This window comes from Hevea brasiliensis, chromosome 11, assembly GCF_030052815.1.
Source record: "Hevea brasiliensis isolate MT/VB/25A 57/8 chromosome 11, ASM3005281v1, whole genome shotgun sequence".
Taxonomy (NCBI): domain Eukaryota; kingdom Viridiplantae; phylum Streptophyta; class Magnoliopsida; order Malpighiales; family Euphorbiaceae; genus Hevea; species Hevea brasiliensis.
The window spans coordinates 4,885,647-4,906,104 of record NC_079503.1 but is presented as its reverse complement, the minus strand read 5'-3'; the positions used below and the strand labels follow the sequence as shown (position 1 = coordinate 4,906,104).

The 20,458-nt window shown below is 31.7% G+C and overlaps 4 protein-coding genes and 1 long non-coding RNA gene across 16 annotated transcripts; 3 read left to right on the top strand and 2 right to left on the bottom strand.

Annotated features, from left to right (window-relative positions):
• Window positions 1-3,216: 3,216 nt before the first annotated feature.
• On the top strand, window positions 3,217-4,599 carry LOC110647024 (putative GATA transcription factor 22). The gene is made up of 3 exons (XM_021800655.2): window positions 3,217-3,578; window positions 3,675-4,028; window positions 4,107-4,599. The coding sequence occupies exons 1-3, from the start codon at window positions 3,369-3,371 to the stop codon at window positions 4,440-4,442; spliced, it is 900 nt and encodes a 299-aa protein (XP_021656347.1). The 5' UTR covers window positions 3,217-3,368; the 3' UTR covers window positions 4,443-4,599.
• Window positions 4,600-8,045: 3,446 nt separating this feature from the next.
• On the top strand, window positions 8,046-10,236 carry LOC110647030 (uncharacterized). The gene is made up of 2 exons (XM_021800664.2): window positions 8,046-8,392; window positions 9,794-10,236. The coding sequence occupies exons 1-2, from the start codon at window positions 8,284-8,286 to the stop codon at window positions 10,117-10,119; spliced, it is 435 nt and encodes a 144-aa protein (XP_021656356.2). The 5' UTR covers window positions 8,046-8,283; the 3' UTR covers window positions 10,120-10,236.
• A 151-nt stretch (window positions 10,237-10,387) lies between these two features.
• Window positions 10,388-14,641, top strand: LOC110647031 (uncharacterized). Of its 12 annotated transcripts, XM_058129723.1 has the most exons (11): window positions 10,706-11,101; window positions 11,178-11,234; window positions 11,333-11,384; window positions 11,475-11,548; window positions 11,635-11,765; window positions 11,973-12,096; window positions 12,232-12,551; window positions 12,658-13,296; window positions 13,474-13,602; window positions 13,732-13,798; window positions 13,895-14,641. In XM_058129723.1, the coding sequence occupies exons 1-11, from the start codon at window positions 11,077-11,079 to the stop codon at window positions 13,900-13,902; spliced, it is 1,626 nt and encodes a 541-aa protein (XP_057985706.1). In that variant the 5' UTR covers window positions 10,706-11,076; the 3' UTR covers window positions 13,903-14,641. The 12 variants fall into 12 exon arrangements, with proteins under 12 accessions (XP_057985699.1, XP_057985703.1, XP_057985701.1 ...); XM_058129721.1 differs by having other exon boundaries at window positions 10,639-11,234; window positions 11,648-11,765; XM_058129722.1 differs by having other exon boundaries at window positions 10,644-11,101; window positions 11,178-11,384.
• LOC131170531 (uncharacterized) lies at window positions 11,475-12,043 on the bottom strand. Its single transcript, XR_009141317.1, has 2 exons — window positions 11,912-12,043; window positions 11,475-11,811 (listed from the first exon to the last, which is right to left on the bottom strand). It is a non-coding gene; the product is annotated as an uncharacterized LOC131170531 (long non-coding RNA).
• Window positions 14,380-18,645, bottom strand: LOC110647034 (enhanced ethylene response protein 5). The gene is made up of 13 exons (XM_021800680.2): window positions 18,361-18,645; window positions 18,140-18,276; window positions 17,890-17,983; window positions 17,696-17,785; window positions 17,519-17,584; window positions 17,239-17,328; window positions 17,083-17,139; window positions 16,733-16,794; window positions 15,570-15,657; window positions 15,221-15,297; window positions 15,057-15,131; window positions 14,853-14,958; window positions 14,380-14,746 (listed from the first exon to the last, which is right to left on the bottom strand). Exons 1-13 carry the CDS (start codon window positions 18,526-18,528, stop codon window positions 14,615-14,617), a joined length of 1,242 nt encoding a protein of 413 aa, XP_021656372.2. The 5' UTR covers window positions 18,529-18,645; the 3' UTR covers window positions 14,380-14,614.
• Between the last annotated feature and the right edge of the window lie 1,813 nt (window positions 18,646-20,458).

The following is a 20,458-nucleotide window of genomic DNA, read 5'->3' as shown; positions in this document are numbered from 1 at the left end:
AGGAATGGGAGGGGGTCCTCCTCCCGTTTTTCTTTTGAATTTTTTTTTTTTTTTTTTTTTTTTTTTTAAGGGTTGTTACATAAGCTCTTAAGGAACATAGATTACACAACATGGATTAAGCTACACCTACCAAATCCTGCTACGATCAAGAAAAAAGACTCAGGGAAACTTAGGAGAACATAAACCCAGAGAAAGAGAAGCTGCAAAAGAAGATAACCAGTCTGCACACTAATTTGTTAAAAAAAGAAAAAGATCATGATGGGAAAATTATGCTAAGATATTAGCATATCAAGTGGAAATGGCTAAAAATTATAAAAAGGGTTGATGGATGATGGTTATAGGCGTGGAGGAGCAGAGCGGTGCTGTATCGCTGGGGTTTTGACAAAAAAGGTGTAATAAAAAATATAAAATATAAAAAAAGGGTGAATTTGAAACTAATTATTAAAAAGGGGTGAATTATGCTGAGCTGGACGAGGTGAGTGCGGGAAGCTAATTATAATAGCGTTTTTAAGGTCCGGACGCTATTCAAAATAGCGTTCACGTCAAAAATTTGAAAGGAGAGCCGGACGTCAGCTTTTCTTGTAATAATAAAAAATTAATTAAAAAAAGTTTAAAGGTTAGACGCTACTTATAGTAGCTTCCAACCTTTTTTTTAATTTTTAATAATTTTATTTTATATTTTAAATAAAATATAAATATTATTTTAATAAATAAAATTATAATATGTAATATTATATATTATAATATTTTTATTATAAATATTATTTTTAATTTAAAATTAAATTAAAATTTAATAAAATAAAAAATTAAAATTAAAAAATAAATAATTAAAAAAATTTAAGAAAAATTGGAAGTAGCGTACAACTTTTCTTTAAATTTTTAATTATTTTACTTTATATTTTAAATAAATTAAAAATATTATTTTAATAAATAAAATTATAATAATTAATATTATATATTATATAATATTTTTAATTACTTTATTTTATATTTTAAATAAATTAAAAAATAAAAAATATTAAAAAATTATAATAAAAATATAAAATAAAATAATTAAAAAAAATAGACTATAAGTTGCGTCTAATTTTTTTTAAACTTTTTTAATTTTTTATTTTATTAAATTTTAATTTAATTTTAAATTAAAAAGATAATATTTATAATAAAAATATTATAATATATAATATTAAATATTATAATTTTATTTATTAAAATAATATTTTTAATTTATTTAAAATATAAAATAAAATAATTAAAAATATTATAATATATAATATTAATTATTATAATTTTATTTATTAACATAATATTTTTAATTTATTTAAAATATAAAATAAAATAATTAAAAATTTAAAGAAAAATTAGACGCTATAGCGTCCAACTTTTCTTAAATTTTTTTAATTTAATTTTTTATTTTATTAAATTTTAATTTAATTTTAAATTAAAAAATAATATTTATAATAAAAATATTATAATATATAATATTAAATATTATAATTTTATTTATTAAAATAATATTTATAATAAAAATATTATAATATATAATATTAATTATTATAATTTTATTTATTAACATAATATTTTTAATTTATTTAAAATATAAAATAAAATAATTAAAAATTTAAAGAAAAATTAGACGCTATAGCGTTCAATTTTTCTTAAATTTTTTTAATTATTTATTTTTTAATTTTAATTTTTAATTTTATTAAATTTTAATTTAATTTTAAATTAAAAATTAATATTTATAATAAAATTATTATAATATATAATATTACATATTATAATTTTATTTATTAAAATAATATTTATATTTTATTTAAAATATAAAATAAAATTATTAAAAATTAAAAAAAAAGGTTGGACGCTATTATAAATAGCGTCCAACCTTTAAACTGTTTTTAATTAATTTTTTATTATTACAAGGAAAGCTGAACGCTATTTTGAATAGCGTCCAGCTCTCCTTTTAAATTTTTGACACAGATACTATTTTGAATAGCGTTCGGACCTTAAAAACGCTATTATAGTTAGTGTTCCATACTCTCCTTGTCCAACTCAACATAATTCACCTCTTTTTAATAATTAATTTTAAATTTATCATTTTTTTGTATTATTATATTTTTTATTATACCTTTTTTATCAAAAGCCCGTATCGCTGTGTCTCTTGCCTGCACAGGCATTCAATGCCTTTTGGCAATATTACTAAGATGAGGATCATGCAATTTTAAATTTCTACTGCATCACCTCTTCTCTTCTCAACCATATATATTCTCAAATAACCCTTCAGGACCAGAAATTTCCATATCCAAATATATAATGCAAAAATGCAATACAAATTAATAATAAAAGACTCAACTAATGAATATATATATATATATATATATATATATGCTCGTCGAGATCATAGTAGCAATAATCATCCCACGGAGTGAGTTCAGTGTTCTGACAAGTAATACTGTTTTAACCTTTTACACCACCACCAGTCCACCACCCTTGCCATGATGCTACTGTATTCATTATCACCAAAGGGAAATTCTTTTGTTTAAATCTAATATATAAACATATAAAATTTATGTATTTAATAGATAAATTTTATTATATATTTTATATCTCGACACTATAATATACTTGATTTAAATAAGAAAAATTCATTATGAAATATAGCGTCTAAGGTTTTTTTTTTTCTTCTTGTTTTTCTTTAAATGTATGCAATTTTTAGATGAAGCAATTAGTGGAGAGTAATTTATTCATTGATATTTTTCCACATTTAAAGGTTTAAAAAGTAAAAAGATTTTGAATTTGAATATTTTTTTATAATTATAAGATTTATCACATTCATGATTATTTTTCTCTAATTTAACTGATATTTTAACTCGAAATTTTTTAATTTTGAAAAAATCACTTCACTCATTGGTTAATAGTTGTGATACCTTTATATGCTACAATAGCTTGCCAGTTCAAATAAAGATATGAAGAAGGTTTTAAGAAGAACCTAGCTAGAAAATTTATTGAAGTGTAAGTTACCCCTGGTTGTCTCTAATTTCTACTATTATTAGTTAATGCAAGTGTAAGGTAAGGTTGAATATTTTGCAGATAGGGTTTGTCATATGAGGCTGTGCTGTAGCAATCCAAACTTCTCCTTTTTTTTTGTCTCTCTAACTTGTTTATTTAGGGTCGGATATGTCGTGAAGTCACGTGAATGTCTTATATATATATGCTTGTATACAACTTGTAATTTGTCGCTGTAGTGGCTCTCCTCCTTTACAACACTTTTACCACTCAACTTCTTTGGCATCTTTCTCCTCTACTCATCTCTTTCCTGTTTCCACCTCCCCATCTCCCCAATCTCTCTCTCTAACCTCTCTCTGATCTCCATGACTCCTGTTTATCATTCTTCTTTTCCTTCTTTTCTAATAGACCTCAATGAAGACCAACAACACAACCATCTCTTCTGTTCTAAACCTACAGAAGAGGCTTCTTCATCTTCCTCTATAATCTACCCAATTCTCATCAACCCATCTCAAGAAGATGCAGGTTTTTACCATGGGGAATTCCACCAGCCATTTATACAGCATCAAGAAGAGGTATCTTAATTATACTTGGCTTGTTATATATATAATTCTTTGTATTATTTGATCTCACTTATCTGATCACTTTATCTTCACTTCTCTTGATCTTAGGCTGGTGGGTCATGGGATCATCCAGCACTTAAGAACAAGAAAGAGAATGGCTTCAAATTATTTGTTTGTAAGGAAGAAGACAGAAATGAAGATCAACGAGAAAACAGTTCAGCTAAGTGGATGTCTTCAAAGATGAGGTTGATGAGGAAGATGATGAACTCCGATCAAATAGTTGCCAGTACACCAGAGACTTCTATGCTGAAGTTTGAAGATGAAAAGGCCCGATCATCTCCTTTACAAGATGATAATAGCAACAAAAATTTGTCTAACAACAGTAACAACGCAATTAGGGTTTGTGCTGACTGTAACACAACTAAGACCCCTCTATGGAGGAGTGGACCGAGAGGTCCGAAGGTATAAAACGTCCTCTCTTTCACCACACATATCCTTTATAAAAGTTTCCAATTTCTTTACAGTTACATTCTGGTGCAGTCGCTTTGCAACGCCTGTGGAATTCGGCAAAGGAAGGCGAGGAGAGCCATGGCTGCAGCTCAAGCAGGTGCAAATGGCACAATTTTTGGTCCTGAGATAGCAGCCATGAAGAAAAAGGTGCAAAATAAAGAGAGAAAAACAAGCAACAGTCATCTTCCATTCAAGAAAAGGTGCAAATTTACAGCACAAGTTCGAGGCAGAAAGAAGCTTTGTTTTGAGGACTTATCATTAATCTTGAGCAAGAATTCAGCTTTTCATCAACGAGTTTTCCCTCAAGATGAGAAGGAAGCTGCAATCCTACTTATGGCTCTATCTTATGGTCTTGTTCATGGTTGAATTTCCCCAACAAAATATTTGTTTCCTTCAATTTTAGATTAATTTGTTTGTTTAGCTTTAGAAGAAGAGAGTGCATATTTTGTGTGAGAGAAATGAAATCATTATGTGTGACTGTGAGCAACCAAAATTCAATAAGAAAGAATTATTAGTGTTGTGATCTGCGGAGCTAATTGTAGTAGTATCAGAGATAATTAATTATCAAAATCAGGCTTAATTAACTAATAAAGATTTTTATTGTTTTAATAAAATCTTAGCTCCATTTCTTCCCATTAATTTCCTGTTCAAGAACTCTTAATCCACAGTGAATTCTGATCAAGACAAGTGAAGTTATATATGTATATATATATATATAGAGTACATTTTGTCTCGGTGACCTTTGACAATATATATCAAGCATTCAATAATGTAAGGTTCACGAGATCAAATTGTGTACATATATATAACAGGAACCCACTTTATCTCTTACTGAGTGGCCTAGATCAATTGATCAATATATAGAGACTAATCATACAGGCCTCGAGTTTTTTTTATGAGATAACTTTAGGGTTGAAGAGCATGAGGAGATGAGGACCACAAAGGAACTGCAATAAAACAAAAATGGTAAGTGATGATGGCGATGGTACACAATATTATACTCCTCAGGCATTTTTTTTTTCAGTTCTGAAAAATAACCGGCAGGAGTACTTTTGTCTGAGATATATTGTCTGGATTGGATCAGGAGTTTAGTAGTCTTGAAATATTTGTTGTGCAGGTGATCTTCAGGACTTGTACCAGAAAAGTGGATATCCAATACCTTGATTGTTGATGATGGAAGCCGAATATGTGGCTTCCGGTGGACAAAAACTAATCCATTTTTATATGTCAATTGCTATATATATATATATATATATATATATATGGAGGAAATTTAAAGTAAAATAACTATGGCTCCCGGAGAATATTTTGTTGGAAAAAATATTTTGTATTTTTTAAATATTTGAGGCATTCAGAAAAATAAATAGATGAAAAATATTTTTTTATAAAAGGGAAAATTAAGTCATTCTTAAAAAAAAGAATGACTTTTTTTTAAAAAAATTATTTTTTATTTTTTAAATTTTAATAATCTTGTTAAATATGAAAATACTTATATATACAGGATATAAACACATATTATTAGTTTAACATTACAACCAAATAATGAAAAATATTTTTTAGATAATATTTTTTATGAAAAATATTTTTTATATACACGTTATTTTTTCAGAATAAACAGAACCTTAAATCTTATTTTTTCGCAAAATATAACTTGTCTATTCTGAAAAAATATATTATTTTCTGTTATTTAGTATGACATTAAAAATTAGTTGAAAAATAATGAAATTCGTATATGTCAAAAACTAAGTGAAAATGAAAAAAAAAAAAAAAACTAATTGGTCACTAATTCCTGTAGTTTAAAAGCCTAAGTTAGCTAAAAAAAATTAATAATAATGATAATTTTTAAAACAGAAAGTCATTTTTCTAAACTTAAAAAAACATATATTCCAAAAAAATATCATAATAAGTAAAAATAACGTGAAAATTCTATATAATTTTGACAGCAAGATCATGCTTTTTTTTTTTTAATTGTTTAACTTTATTTAATTATATTCATCATCAATGAAACCACTTTAATTATTTAATTTAAAATATAACCATGATAATAAAAGAAGCTAAAAATTAATTTAAGATCATACTAGGTAGCAAAGAAAGGGATATTTTTCTTCTTATATTAATTAATTACTTATAAAACGATAATTATAATTTAAAAACAAAAAAAAAATTAATTTTGGAACAAGAGGGATATTTTCTATTAAAAAAAGAGATGGGAATTTGATGATTTACGGTTGTTTTTCTTTCTCTAATTCTTCCTTTTAGGAGGCCAGCAACATATATAAAACAATGAGCTCATTTAGTCCAATAAGATTAAATATTAGATATGATAGTATTAGCTACAATAATTAAGTTTTCTTTTTCCTATAAATAAATAGTAAAGGGTGTTTGACCTAATTTATTAGAATCAGCTTAGAAGCATTTAAAATTTTAAACAATTATGATTTTGGTTAAAATATTTATAAGTGACTGATAAATAGTTAATGTGTTTGTTAAAAATAACTTATAAGCATATTTATTATTATAATAACTAAAAATGATATAAAATGAGATTTATGATGAAATTTTAAAAATTAAATAAGAAAAATATAATAAAATACTTAATCAAACTAATTTATAAGTATCAAAATGAAAAGTTGAGTCACCTAATTTATTTTTATAACTTATAAGTTAATTTATAACTTTAAAAATTATTATAAACAAATAAATCAGCTTATTTTTAGAGTTTATAAATTAATTTTATTAACTTATAAGTTAAAATAAATAATTTTTTAATACGTTTTGAAAGACAAAAATAAAAATTCTAGGTGTTGGGCTATTTTGAAGGTAAAGGTTCAGGCCGAATGAGTATTGAATGGATTGGGCTCGAGTCCAAAGCATGAAGAGAAAATTTTAAAAGTAGAATGATAAAAAAAAAGAAGTGAGTTTTATGGTTATGTTATTTAAAATAAAATAAATTTTTTTTTTGAAATTTAATTCCAAGAAACGCGCACACATATGGTACAGGGAAAATTTACTGTGCACACTTATACCGCAAGGCAATTGCTAACTGAAAGGCAATTATGCATATGCTTATATATCACACACACACACGCTACTTGGACGATGTGAGATCCAAGATCAGAAGTAGGAACACCACGATGCACCCATCTATTCACATCACAACTCATATATTTTTTTTGAAATTTAATTTCAAGAAACGCACATATACATGGTACATGGAAGACTTATTGTATACACTTATACCGTTAGTTAATTGCTAACTGGAAGGCAATTATCCATATGCTTATGTACCACACACATGTTACTTGAGCGATGTGGGATCTAAGACCAGAAGCAAGAACACCACGATGCACCCACCTATCCACATCACAACTCATATTTCATTTTTTTTTTCTGAAATTTAACTCCAAGAAACGCACACACACATGGTACAAGGAAACTGTGCACACTTACACCGCCAGACAATTACTGACTGGAAGATAGTTTATTTTATTTTATAAAAAATTAAAATTTTATAAAACTTATGTGAATTAATATTTTATTTTTTTCTAACTTAATTATTTCATAAAAATACTAAATTAGTATAAAGTTGTGACTTTTAAAAAAAAAGATTAATGACTTTTAAAATTAATATAATAAAATTATTTAAAACTAATAATAATAAATAGTATTGTATATAATTATTATTAATTTTAAATAATTCTTTATTATTATTAATTTTAAAATATTTAATTATATTATTTTAAAAATTTATAATTATATATTTATAATTATTATTTTATAAAAAATAAATATCACTTTATATAAATATATAAACTATAAAAATTTATAAAATTATATTTTTTGATTAAAAAAAAAATAATTCACCAAGAGAAAAAGGAAGAAAACATGTCAAGGTAAGGTCCAAAGTCAACAACCCTTTGGAACTTCTACAATTTTCTTGAGTTTGTTTCAAAAAGATATAATCAACTTGGGTTTGTGTTAATTAGTTGATTTATTAATGGTGTTGGAGCCAATCAGCAAAAAGCAGCAAAAATCCACAACTCAACCAGGGAGGGAGGGGAGGAGCAGCCAAAGGAGCTTCCTTGGTTCACTTTCGCAGTCGAGAGTGCATTACTTTTACGAGCAGTAACACCTGCAACTGCAAGCAACCAAGCAAGCCCGCAAGAAGCAGCACCCTCATCAAATCATCGTTAGAGCATTGATCAGAATGGAAGCTCCTGAATCTCCATACCCAAATTTGTCTCCAAAGGAATCGCTAATTAAGCGTTACAAGCCTATTTGGCGTATTCTATTGATCTCTAATCTCGCTCTTGGAGGTCAGCCCCACCCTTTTCCTGTTTCGTTTTCTTTCATTTTTGTTTGGTTTTCATTACGGTCTATCTTGTTTCTTTTAGTTAATTGTAAATTATTCTTTGGTTTTTAGTTTTGTCGATAATATGTTTGATATGTGGATTCGGACGAATGCTTACTTGGAGGTTAATTGGGGATCAAGGATATAATGTTTGTTAGAGTGCAATGATTTTTAGTTTTCCTTTTTAATACTTTAGCGTAGATTTTTCTTGAATGCTACTTGTTTGGCGTCTATTTTGCTTTGTTTGTTTCTATGTAAGCATAGAAGTGGTAGTTTGCATATACTGAAGTTTAGGAAATGCATTTATTGGGTTAGGTTAATAAAAGATTACACTACCTGAACTCCAGGTATTTAAATGAATCTTTTCTGAAAGGGCAATACTAATGGGGACAGTTGGAAACTTGGTTTTGGCCTTAGTTGTTACACCTGTTGCCTTGATTATGATTTTTTATGAACCTTGGAAATGTGACTTTAAGATCTGAATTTGATGAAGTTAGTACTTAATCATGGGAGTCCTACTTTAATTATGTCTATCAAACCATGATCTAAGGATTGCCCAAGATCTGTTCTGTTGTTGGCTTTCTGGAATAAAGACTGTTGTCTACTGCCAACATTGAGTTCAGCTCCACTTGTTTTTAGGCTATTGATAATTTGATATTGAGCTTTTAATCACCTTTACCAAGAAAAGTATGCAATCGATCTCACATTTCTCAGATAGAAGTGCATAGCTGCCATGCGCTTTCACCTATTTGCACCTGATGATTAACTTTTTAATGTTCCCATTATTTATAGCACTTTTTCCCCTCTTCTGATTGGGGCAGTATGCTGCTCAATGATTGAAGGGGTAAGTTAATGAGTAAAAGGAATTCAGTCATACTTGGAGGTTGACGTGTTCATTATGGTAGAGTTGGCATCATTGAAGTTCATCAGTGGCTCACAATATGTGCCATCTGTGCCAAAACCAAGTTTATTTGCTTCTTTCTACTCCTCTGACAGATGCGGGCTGCAATGTATTGAGTCAGAACTAGAGGTTCTTTATTAGTTGGGTACTTGGGTCATCATTGAAGGGCAATCTTCAGTTTTTTTCATTTTTTTTGTTTTTCATCTTCATCATTGCTGGAGTCGAATATGATGGTTCAAATCTGCAATTAAATTTTGTGATATTTAAATTTTAAATATTGTGGCATTCATGTGTCAAAATTTCGGTCAGCTGCATAGTTAAAATTTTCTCATATAGTTTTGGATAATCTGAGTCAATGATCCAGCTCGACACTTAAAGTGTCTCAAACCCAATAACTTGACAGATAATATGCTAATCACAAAAAACTGAAATAAGAATACTGTGACTCTTTTGAACTACTTGCAGCTTATATGTTTGCAAAGGCAAGGAAGAAAAATTTGAACATAGAAGAAAGGAAAACTGCAAAAAAGGATGTGGAAGAAAGCAAAGCCCCAGAGGAAGATTTCTTGGATTCAACAACTCTCTCAGTTCCTGAGACTCCGTCCCCTGCTCCAGCTGTTCTAAAAGCAAAGCAGCCCATACCTGAAGATCAGCAGCGTGAGCTTTTCAAGTGGATATTGGAAGAGAAAAGAAAAGTCAAGCCCAAGGACCAGCAGGAGAAGAAACGAATTGATGAAGAGAAAGCCATCCTCAAACAGTTCATACGGGCAAAGGCCATTCCAAGTTTTTAACTGATGTTTCTAAATTTTTTCTACAAAAAATAGGAAGTTGAAAAGGATTTGGTACCCATCAATTGTTAGACAGAGAATCTAAAGTTCCCATTCAGTATGAATATATTCTTTTTGAAAGTTTTGACCCTGGCTGCATTATAAAAATTAACATCCATGAACGGAATGTTGGGTCTTATCCATTGATATTTATGTCTTGATGCTGAACAGAAATGATAGTTGCTTTGCAAGGCATTCTGAGTACATCCTGTTAAGGTCCAAGTCAGACGAGTTCAATTTGGGCTTCTAATTACCGCTAGATTAACCAAACTGTAGCCTTGAGATGAAAGCTCTGACATAAAATACCATTTTCATTGGTCAGGCAGCCAAAAATAATCAGCATGTAGCTTTCAGCTTGAACATGGAGATCCAAAGGATTCTTAGAAATCAAAATCAAATATATTCGATTAAAAACAGTTAACAAAGGAAGGCATCAATCAGTCAAACGGAGCATGTCTCTTACATTAACCAGATCCTTGTCCTTTGAGTTAATTTTCTGAGCATCAGATCTCTCGATTTAAAGTTTCTTTTCTTCCTCCCCTCGGTGCTTGTATTTTATGATTTTATCTGGAAATTTGTCCAAGTTGAAAGGCTGCCATGGGTAGGACTCAAAAAATTTGAGCTACTATACTAATAAGACAAATAGAGAACTGGCTTCCCAAAAATGAGAAATTATATGGACCCCACTATTTTAACTTCCTGCAAGTCCAACCACAACCGCACTTTCCCATCCAATCCATTTTTCAACACCCTCAACTTGCATCCATACAGCCAGCCTTGCTAGAATCGCCAGTCTTGCTAGAATTGAATCAATCTATTTAAATTTTCAAGTTGTTAAGATCAAAGTTTACTTTCTACTTTCATGTTGCTACTTGATCTGATACATACTTTTTGCCCTACTTCACAAAGCTTTTATCTCTGATGCCAGGAACCATCCAAGTTTCAGGTTCTAAAGCACTTTATCTTCTTCACCATAATTCAAAACTGGCAGTTATTTTGATGCTTGTTTTGTTTCAATCCAGTTCTGGAATTCATGGCTTTTCAATCATCATCCTCCATCTCACAAATGTCCTTAAAGAGTATGCGATGAACTCCAATTATTTGTCCTGTTTTTGGGAATTTCTGCTTTTCTTTCTGGAGAAGAGAATTCTACTGATGTTCATATTTCATAATGCAGTTTCCATGGGCAAAAGAGAGTACCAAACTTGGGACAAGGGGGATTTCTTTTTGTAACTTATCCATTTATATTAGTCTGGTTTCTACTCTTTCTTCTGTTTAACAAGTTCAGAATTTTGCTTATATATCCAAGTTGTGTGCAGTCCATTAACAACTCTTCGCAACAATTTGATAGTTACACTTCAGGATGCTCAAGGAAAAGAAATATCACATATAGGTTTTGCTCAATTCTTTCCCATTTTGCTTCCATCTCTAAGTACTGAAGCTGTGAGGCTGATGAGTGTTGATCGTGTTTAATGGCAGTTGTTGAAACCAGGTTGGTGATTGAGAAAGGCGTTTGGGATGACATATTTCCCTTTGAAGGAGGCGGGCATGTGCATATGAAGTTGCAGTTTGTACTTAATGAAGAAGACCGCCAGCGTATCCGGATCATGGTATTGTTTCTACAGCCTATTTCCTTTGACTTGAATTCCATTGTGCCTTTCAATCAATTGCATTTCTAAGGGTCATAAACTTAATTTATAAAAGCATAGCGAACCAGAAATTCAAGTGTTTTATGTACCCGCGTGCTAGAACTTACAAGATGAAAAGCAGGGTCTCTTCTTCTCTTAATTTGTGTGGTGTTTGTTTGCACTTGGCAGAGAGAATCAGCATTGAGAAAGAAGCACGACGAACTTCTCAATAGTGAACTTAGAAGTCCAACACATGCTACTACTGTTGGTAGTAATGTTGCACCATCTTTAATGTTCAATCACGATGTCTCAGGTTTGATCTTGCTTTAAGTGATTATGAAAAGTTTTTAGCAGAAAGCAGGGGGAAAAAAAAAAAAGTCGTCCTGTTTTGCATTTTCCTTACCTGCGGATCTTTTTCTTGATTTCTGGACTGTTCTATTTTCTCAAGATTCACACAGAACCCTTCTTCAACGTGAAGTGATTGAAGCTGGTTTGAGTTCAATTGTTTGCTCCATTCTTTTCAATAAAGGAAAATCTGGTCGTAAGGATGTAGAAGGAACTCATTTCACTAATGATCCTAGCAGGATCATTTATTCAGAAGAAGCTTCATTTCTAGGGAGCTCAGGATCGGTAGTTGCTGCAAAGAATCAAGCCCCTGCAGAACTTAAGGCAGATGAAGCTAATGACCCAGAGAAGCGGAGCCCACTGGAGAAAACTCCCGGCAAGATAAGAAATATGATTAGTGCCTTTGAAAATAGTCTAAATCAGGTATGCTTATGCTTCTGCCTTACATGAAATTCTCAGTTTGTTATTAGTTATTACCAGCAAGTTTTTGTTTCTGCAAAATTATTATCTGTAGAACTTGTGTTAAAAGCAGGATATGAGACCTACACCAATAAAATCTCAGTCAAGCAAGACTACACACCGTACAGGAGATGTGCAACAAGCCTCGACACATATCAGAAAAAGAGAGGAGCAAATCGGTTTTGTTAGAGCTCTTGCTGGGTCTACATCGTCTCATGAGACAGGTCAATTGGAGGAGTTAAGAGCTGGACGTATTCAAGCTAAAGGAAAAAAAAAAGATTTGAAGGATAAAGTCAAAGTTATGCATAAAGTTGACATACAGGAAGCAAATACATCTTCTGAAAAATTAGCAAGAGCATCAACAGGAGAAAGAGCTTCGGTTTCAGGAAGAATGCTTATTGAGAAAGGCATACACTTACTGAGTAACTTGTTCGCCAGGAGAAGACATTCTGGCGGCAATCCACTCAAACAAAAGAACGGAAAAGGAATTCAAGCAGAAGTTTTACAAGATGCAAACATTCAAGGTAATTCAGGAGGTCAACCTCATTCTTCAGAATGCTATGGCGCCTGGATATTTCCTGATGGAGGAAAAGGCCTGTGCATCACAGCTGGTGGAACACAAATAATGGATCTAATGAGAAGTGGCCATGCAGAAGAAAAAGGCCAACTGGGACAGATGAGTTATCCCATAGCAGAAAATGGGAGAGAGGTATTATTATTTTCTCTATGGTTTTTACAGTCTCCTAATCATTGTTTCATAAGTCAGGTTAGACTAGAACAATCTTGGAACTCATTATTATGTCCAAGTGCATGGCATCGATGACTTCTGTTTCATTTTTGTCTACAATTTTACATTCTATAGTTTAGTTTTTCTTATTGTTCTCAGATTTGCGTGCCTGGTGGCACTGACATTCAGGGCAAAGCAGGAGACGAGACTTCTCCAAGTCAAAGACACAAGGAATCAATAATTGAGGGTTCAACAGATGCTGAAACTTCTAGAGGCCCGATTGGACAGGTTTATCTTTTCCCTCTGCAGTATCAAATAGTGTTTAATCTTCAAAAGAATATATTATTATTATTAAAAGAATGAACGAATATTAAATTCAGAAGATGTAAATCTCATTGCTTCCTCTGTTTTGGCCAGGTGATGAGAGCGGTGATCATGGTTGGGTTTGCAACACTAGTTTTCTTCACCAGACAAAGGAAACCAGGTACCATGTCTCTAATTGTTTATAGATTATTCATTGTATCTTGTAATACAGACAGAAATGTAGACTGATAAAAATTAAGTATTGATGATGTTTCAGATAACTAAGCTGATGGAACTATCCATTTCCATTGTCATCCAGAAAGCAAGGGAACTATTTAATTTGTACCCACCAATTGTTTTATTGTTAAACGCATTCTCTTTCGCTGAATATACAGAGGCGTGATTTGAGTCAATGAGGCCATTGTACACTCATTCAATTGAAATTTCTCTCGATTTCACTTTCCTGCTAATAAAGTCACAAATAGAGAAGCTCAAATTCAACCATTTGTTCAACATGCTTTAGGAAAATAGTGGATGAATCAAGGGACTCTGGCAAAAGCTAGTTTTTCAAGCCGACAGTCCGGAATTTTCAGAGAAAAACAGATTGGTGGGGTAGGGGATTTTGGGGAAGTAAGCCAATTCATAGCAACATGCAAAGGTAAGGCGAAAAGCTTCGTGTCAAACTTGGCTCTGGATAAAGGACAATAAAACGAGAAATGGATGCAGAAGAAACACATGCAGACTGATGATCTAGCCCAGTCAGGTGAAAAATCATTGCATTTAGCCGTAAGCATAGAAGTAAACGAGACAAAATTTGGCTGATACAACAACAGTGACTATACTGGCACGTTCACAAGCAAGCAGATATTTATATTTTTCAGAACAGAAGCCATATGTGCTACTTAGTAAATAAATTGAACTTCAATCATGCAACTAGCATGCCTATTGCTGTCATACTGGCTCATTGTATTGTATATAAACAGCATGTTAGCCACCTCTATGAATTAACAGGCTTTCCATTTAACTTGGGAAAGGGATCTTGCTTGCTTAACACTGCGACTTTGCTTTTATGTGCAAAGTATCCTTTAACAAGGTTCTTGTTTATTAATATGGCCACAATACATTCCACCTGCCAATAACAGAATTTCCAATCAGATAACTAAGAGGCAAATGGCAAACAACAAAGAAAGCATAAAATGCCATGGCCAAAGATAAGACAAGAACAGATAAAATACCTCATCCAAATCCATGTCCATCTCAAGCCACTTTAACGCTTTAATAATTATTTCCAACTTCATCTGGTGAGCTTTGCTCGGGTCCTTCTGCTTTTGGATGATGTAACTGCAAGACAGTCATTTTACAACCATTAGTGAACACTCTTGACGAATAATCATATGCATTCATACTAATACCTCTACATAACTATGCAAGGAACTTACATTTTTTTCAGCAATCTTTGATAAACCTGCAGCTCTAGCTTCTCCAGAACAAGAAACACACCTGACCTTAGAAACCTAAAAAGAAAATGAAAGGCTCAGCACTTAGCTTTTACTCCACTAATTCTGTTGCGTTAATTCACCACGCAAGTAGAAATCAAACATACCGGTCTTCATGCTCCTGGAGGGCATGTCGAAGAAGTCGAAGATCACCCCTTTTTAGAGCTTGAACAACATTTCTGTACTGTCAAGTTTAACCAGTGCTTATTAGATAGGTGCAGTACAATTACATGTATTTCTGAGCACATGGATGCTTGTAAGACACTAAAAGAGTTGTTGGCCCCAAAATTCAAATTTCTAGAAGTGAAATATTATCTATATGTTGGTGATTTGTTCCTTGTCCCTGCTTACTGGTCAACATGGTTACTAAGTATAATATAATTTTCTGTGAGTACTGGAAGGAATAAATTTACAAAGCCAAGACAACAAAACAAACAATTCAAATGGTAGGCTTACCTCAACTAGGTTATACTTTTCCAGGAGCCAATCTTTAGGCAAGATACCTATTGAAAGCTTCACAGGTATCAAATATTTTAGAATCATCCTGAACAACCAAAGATTTTTTTAAAAAAGAGGTGGGCTAGGAATTGCAACATTATTAAATGACACGGAATCAAATGAAAGAAGGTTCAAAATGAGTAAGCATGCCACATTAAAACCAGAGTTAACAAAATATAGTTCCAATTTGCCTCATCTTGGAGATATAGAACCACAGCCTCCAGAAAAGACTATTTTGTTTTGATGCTTTCATCTATTTTACGCTTTTATTTAGTATGTGCATACAACATTTACACCTTTTGTAATATTTTGGTTCCTGTTTTTCCTTTCTCCCAAGTAACAAATTTCCATTGTTTTTAGCCAAATTAAAAATCAAAATATAGTATTTCAGCACAATCAGAGAAGCAATTATCAGTAATTTAACTATGTAATATGCATAGTTATTAAATGCTCAAGGTGCACTAAGGCGCCAAGGCGCAAGGCGCAAGGCGCAACTAGGTGAGGCGCGAAAGTAAAATATTTAAAAAGTTCATAAAAATCAAATAAATGTGATGCTTTTCTTTTTTTTCCTTTGGCATATATCTTGAATTGGGTTTGCTGGTTTGAGTTTATGTAGTTGTCATTTTTGCCAATGAAAGTGCTAGCTTAAGATAGAAATAAAGAAAGCATGCCTTCTAGAACCTTGTGCTTGGAACAAAGACGCACACCTAGGTGCATAAGGCACTAGGGTTCGAGCCTGGTGAGCCTTGAGCATGAGGTGGGCCTTAAATAACTATGGTAATATGTATTACTAGAATGCAGTTTGGCCAAGTATAACTAAATGCTGATAAAAGCATCATTCTAACAAAAAAATATCCCAAGACAACAATAAAGATTTGTTGCAAAGAAGCACTCAAAGTCTCAAAGCCCAGCAGTGAAAGCTTAGAATCTCCATCGAAAGGTCTCAAGTTCAAATCCTACTCAGTGGTGCAGCAAAGTTATGATAAGGGGCAGAATTACCCCCTCATTCTGCAGCTTATTTAAAATTCCAATATATTAAAAGAAAAAAAGGTTTCATCATCATGCAGACAAAATATAATCCTGCAGACAAAATATATGCAACAAGCACACCTGAATCAAACCTTATATTTGCTTCATTGTGGGGGTTGCAGTGCATTAAGGCATATGATAATTTATGATCAGCCTGCCAGATCACACACAAAATCAAATTCAATGAATAAAGATAATTAGGAGACACCAATGTTTAATTCTTGAGCCTTTGCATGCATAATAAGATTGTGAATTCATGTAAGGTTCAAAGATCCAATGAAATCAGCTAAAGCAATGGCTTGGCCCATGCATAGTCAACAGTATGTCATCAATTAAAAATGACGAGGACTACAAGTCCATGCTTTGAAGCACACTCCAAAACATAAGGCTTACATTAATGCAAGTTTTATATCCTTATTTCAGAGGAAACTGAAGCACTTACAGCAGGAAAATTTTCATTGAAAACTTCCAAACGGCCAGTATAATACATGTAGGTGACCTGTAATAGATAGGGAAATACTCTAATCTTATATATAAATAATAACAAAATTTCCATCAAAAGAAAAAAAAAAGTAATAATTTGCTACCAAGCTCTGACCTTATCTCTCTTAGGGAACTCCTCAAAATCAAAAATTCGAGCAGTTTCAATACTCCTTATCACACTGCGGCAAAGATGAACTGTACCGAGCTGCAAAGCAGTAAACTTTAGATTTCTTGATGAAACTTAGCCTACTCGAGCTTTCTCATAACACCTCCCTCCCAAAAAAAAGGTTTTTAATAATACATTCCATTTTTGAAAAATATATACAATTTGAAAACAAGGAGATAGAAACATTCTATAACATAACCAGCAGAGAGAAGCTGGAAAAAGCCACCACCTTGAAATATATTTTGAACAACTGGCAAGTCACATATAAAGCTCCTACACGTTTTGGGCCTTTTCCCTATAAATTTACAAGCCCCATTAAACAGTTAGCATTGACAATATAAACTTTTGCCATCAAGATGCACAGGGTTAAAAGACATATCAAAATATGGGGAATAGATAAACATACAGCAAGAACGCCAAACACTTTCATGAGGAATGAACCCGCTGCCTTCAATTTTTCCGGAGATTTTCCATTTGAAGCCAAATCTTTATCAGCCTACAAATATGACAGTGATACTTGAGTTACAGCTAAAACTCCCTCCTGAAAAATCGTAAATACATATTAACAACAACCTGCTGATATTAAGTAAAAAATTTTACCCTCTCTGCAAGAACCCTAATTTCATAGGCAACGACAAACAGAGCCTCCAAAGCCCAAGCCGATTCCCAATTTCGAAACTCCTGAATGAAGGCACTGCATTCACACAAGTTGCACACAGAAAAAAATAATTAATCATAATATTTAACTTCATACCGCACAACAAGTTCAGTGAATTAAAAGTAGGAAATCAAATTTTGATTACAATTTCAGTGAACTGAAAGTAGGAAATCAAAATTTAAAAATCAATACTTGGCCGCTTTTTCAAAGGCAGAGTAAGTATCCACCAAGTTTCCAAGTCGATAACTTTGGAGAGACCGGAAAAGTGGAGCTGTTATTTCCCCATATTGGGAATATTTCTCCGATTGCTTAATCAATCTATTAGCGTCCTGTGACATTAACAAAAACATCAGAAATCAAAACACTGATTCCATACAATAAACTAACATGCTTAGAGGAATGTGTAATTGGACCTGGAAGACATTGAGGGCATCGGCAAGGGCGAGGAGAGAGGGAGAGTTGGAGGAGAAAGAGAGGAGCTGTTTGAGGGAAGGTCCGTCTTGGGAAAACACGGCATCGGAGAAGCGGTTTAGGTAATCAGTTATTCTCCGGTGCGCCTCTCCCATGCTAAGGTACGCCATTCTGTGTTATTTGTGCAGTCTTAGGTGGATCCAATCCAAGTGCCAATGAATCGATGAATATAGGTCTCCTTCTCCGTGTGAGTTTTGGAGAAAGCAGAACTCCGTTGGGTGCTCATTCGGATCCATCTTAACTCTTAAAAATTGGATTGGACCCAAAAAGTTTCTGGGCTGTAAATTTCAAATCTGTGAGCCTAATGTAAGGGTTATGTGCTTTCGATTTTAATTTTTATAAAATTTTATAAAATTTAAAATTATAATTTTTATTTATAATCAAAATTTTGATTTGATTATAGTTTAGTTGCAAATAATTTTGATTAGATTTTAGTTTTAATTTTAATTTCACTTTATTTTTTATTAGGATCTCAATTATTACACTAAAAATTATAATTTTTTTATAATTTTTTTAAAGAGTAAAAATAATTTTAAATTTTAATAACAAATCATTAATAAAAATAATAATATTAATATATGATTAAAAAATATATTGTTGATTTAATATATTTATAATTAAAATTATTTTTAAAAAAAAGTGCGGGTTATATGTGGTGGGCGCTCCGATCGGAAGTTAGGCTAATGGGTTTGGTGTTAATGTTTAGCTTAACAATGGACATCAAAAGCAGTGAAGCCAATCTCCTCTCTATGTTGCTGCTGTTCTCTTGCCACTAATGAAGAAGAAGATGGCTTATGCCTTATTTTTAGCTTGAGCCAGATGGGCATCCAAATCCCTAATGAATTTATCTCTGATAAAAAAAAAATTATTAAAAAATATTAAAAAAATAAAATAAAATAATGAGCTTTGCTCCACTTATTTAACTATATATCAATTTTTTTAATAACATGCATAGCACGTTATTATACTCATGATTTAAATTTTTTTTACATAATTTTATGTTTATATATATATATATATATATATATATATATATATATATATGGTATAATATTACCATAATTGATTACTAAGGAATGAATGGGCTAATAATATTACAACATGTGGCCGATGAAGGTAGGGTTGAGTAAATTTGATAAGTGTCTAGGGGATATAAGATTACTTTTATGTTGACTTGTATATTTTTAAGAGTATGTTTCATTGAGAATCATGAAAACTAGATTGTACCTTACTCTCTTTTAAGGTTTTTTTAGGTTGGAAGTTCATCCATTTTATATAATTGGGTATCTAATACTACATTGACATTTATAAAGATTGTGTAAGTGGATTGTCTCAATCAATGACGATTATGTCAGGGTTAAATCAGGTCGTCTCTATAATCAAAATCATTATGATATTCATGAACTAGTGACAAGAGGGGTCAGTTAGTTAATTTAGGGTTATAAGTGACTTATCAGACGAGTTTTCCTTAAGGGGTGATAGATCTTCTGACTCCTTGCACTTAAGCATTTTGACCTAAACCAATCGGCAGGAATACGAATTGCTCGACTCTTAACTTGCCTTAAGAATCAGATGCTCCTAAGTTATAATTATTATTTTTCCAGTTTGATTGATGCGTTACTTTGTTCCTTACTTGGCTTAGTCGTTTTCGGTTATTTAACCCTAGAGTTTTCTCAACTGGTAGGTTATAGCGCTACTGTTGCCCCTCGTGATTACACAAGTGATTTTTTTTACGTTTTTATTAGGCGGTATGATTGATTTCAGCAAGGCATGGTTGAGTAGATGACTTTTTTAATTTGTGTCTCGAGACTAAATTCGTCCCAATACGACTTGGTTTTGATATTGACTTGGTGTTTGGGCTTAGATGGTGAATCTGATCCCTTATGTATTTTTATAGCATGTGAGGCGATCAGGACTACCATCGCAAGAGATTAAGATGCTTATTTTCATAAATACGAGTACTTACTGTGCTCAACCTTCAAAGCCATATGTACATTATACTGTAGATATAATACACACATATTTCATTCGAAGGCCCAT

Bases quoted from the DNA above. Each gene is read 5' to 3' on its own strand.
- LOC110647024 (XM_021800655.2), top strand. From the start codon at position 3,369: ATGACTCCTGTTTATCATTCTTCTTTTCCTTCTTTTCTAATAGACCTC. The intron at 3,579-3,674 runs GTATCTTAATTA...TCTTGATCTTAG, and splicing joins TTATACAGCATCAAGAAGAG to GCTGGTGGGTCATGGGATCA. The intron at 4,029-4,106 runs GTATAAAACGTC...ATTCTGGTGCAG, and splicing joins GTGGACCGAGAGGTCCGAAG to TCGCTTTGCAACGCCTGTGG.
- LOC110647030 (XM_021800664.2), top strand. From the start codon at position 8,284: ATGGAAGCTCCTGAATCTCCATACCCAAATTTGTCTCCAAAGGAATCG. The intron at 8,393-9,793 runs GTCAGCCCCACC...AACTACTTGCAG, and splicing joins CTCTAATCTCGCTCTTGGAG to CTTATATGTTTGCAAAGGCA.
- LOC110647031 (XM_058129714.1), top strand. From the start codon at position 11,077: ATGCCAGGAACCATCCAAGTTTCAGGTTCTAAAGCACTTTATCTTCTT. The intron at 11,766-11,972 runs GTATTGTTTCTA...TGCACTTGGCAG, and splicing joins GCCAGCGTATCCGGATCATG to AGAGAATCAGCATTGAGAAA. The intron at 13,603-13,731 runs GTTTATCTTTTC...TGTTTTGGCCAG, and splicing joins CTAGAGGCCCGATTGGACAG to GTGATGAGAGCGGTGATCAT.
- LOC110647034 (XM_021800680.2), bottom strand. From the start codon at position 18,528: ATGGCGTACCTTAGCATGGGAGAGGCGCACCGGAGAATAACTGATTAC. The intron at 14,959-15,056 runs GTAAGTTCCTTG...ACTGTCTTGCAG, and splicing joins CAAAGATTGCTGAAAAAAAT to TTACATCATCCAAAAGCAGA. The intron at 14,747-14,852 runs GTATTTTATCTG...TGTTATTGGCAG, and splicing joins TGGACATGGATTTGGATGAG to GTGGAATGTATTGTGGCCAT.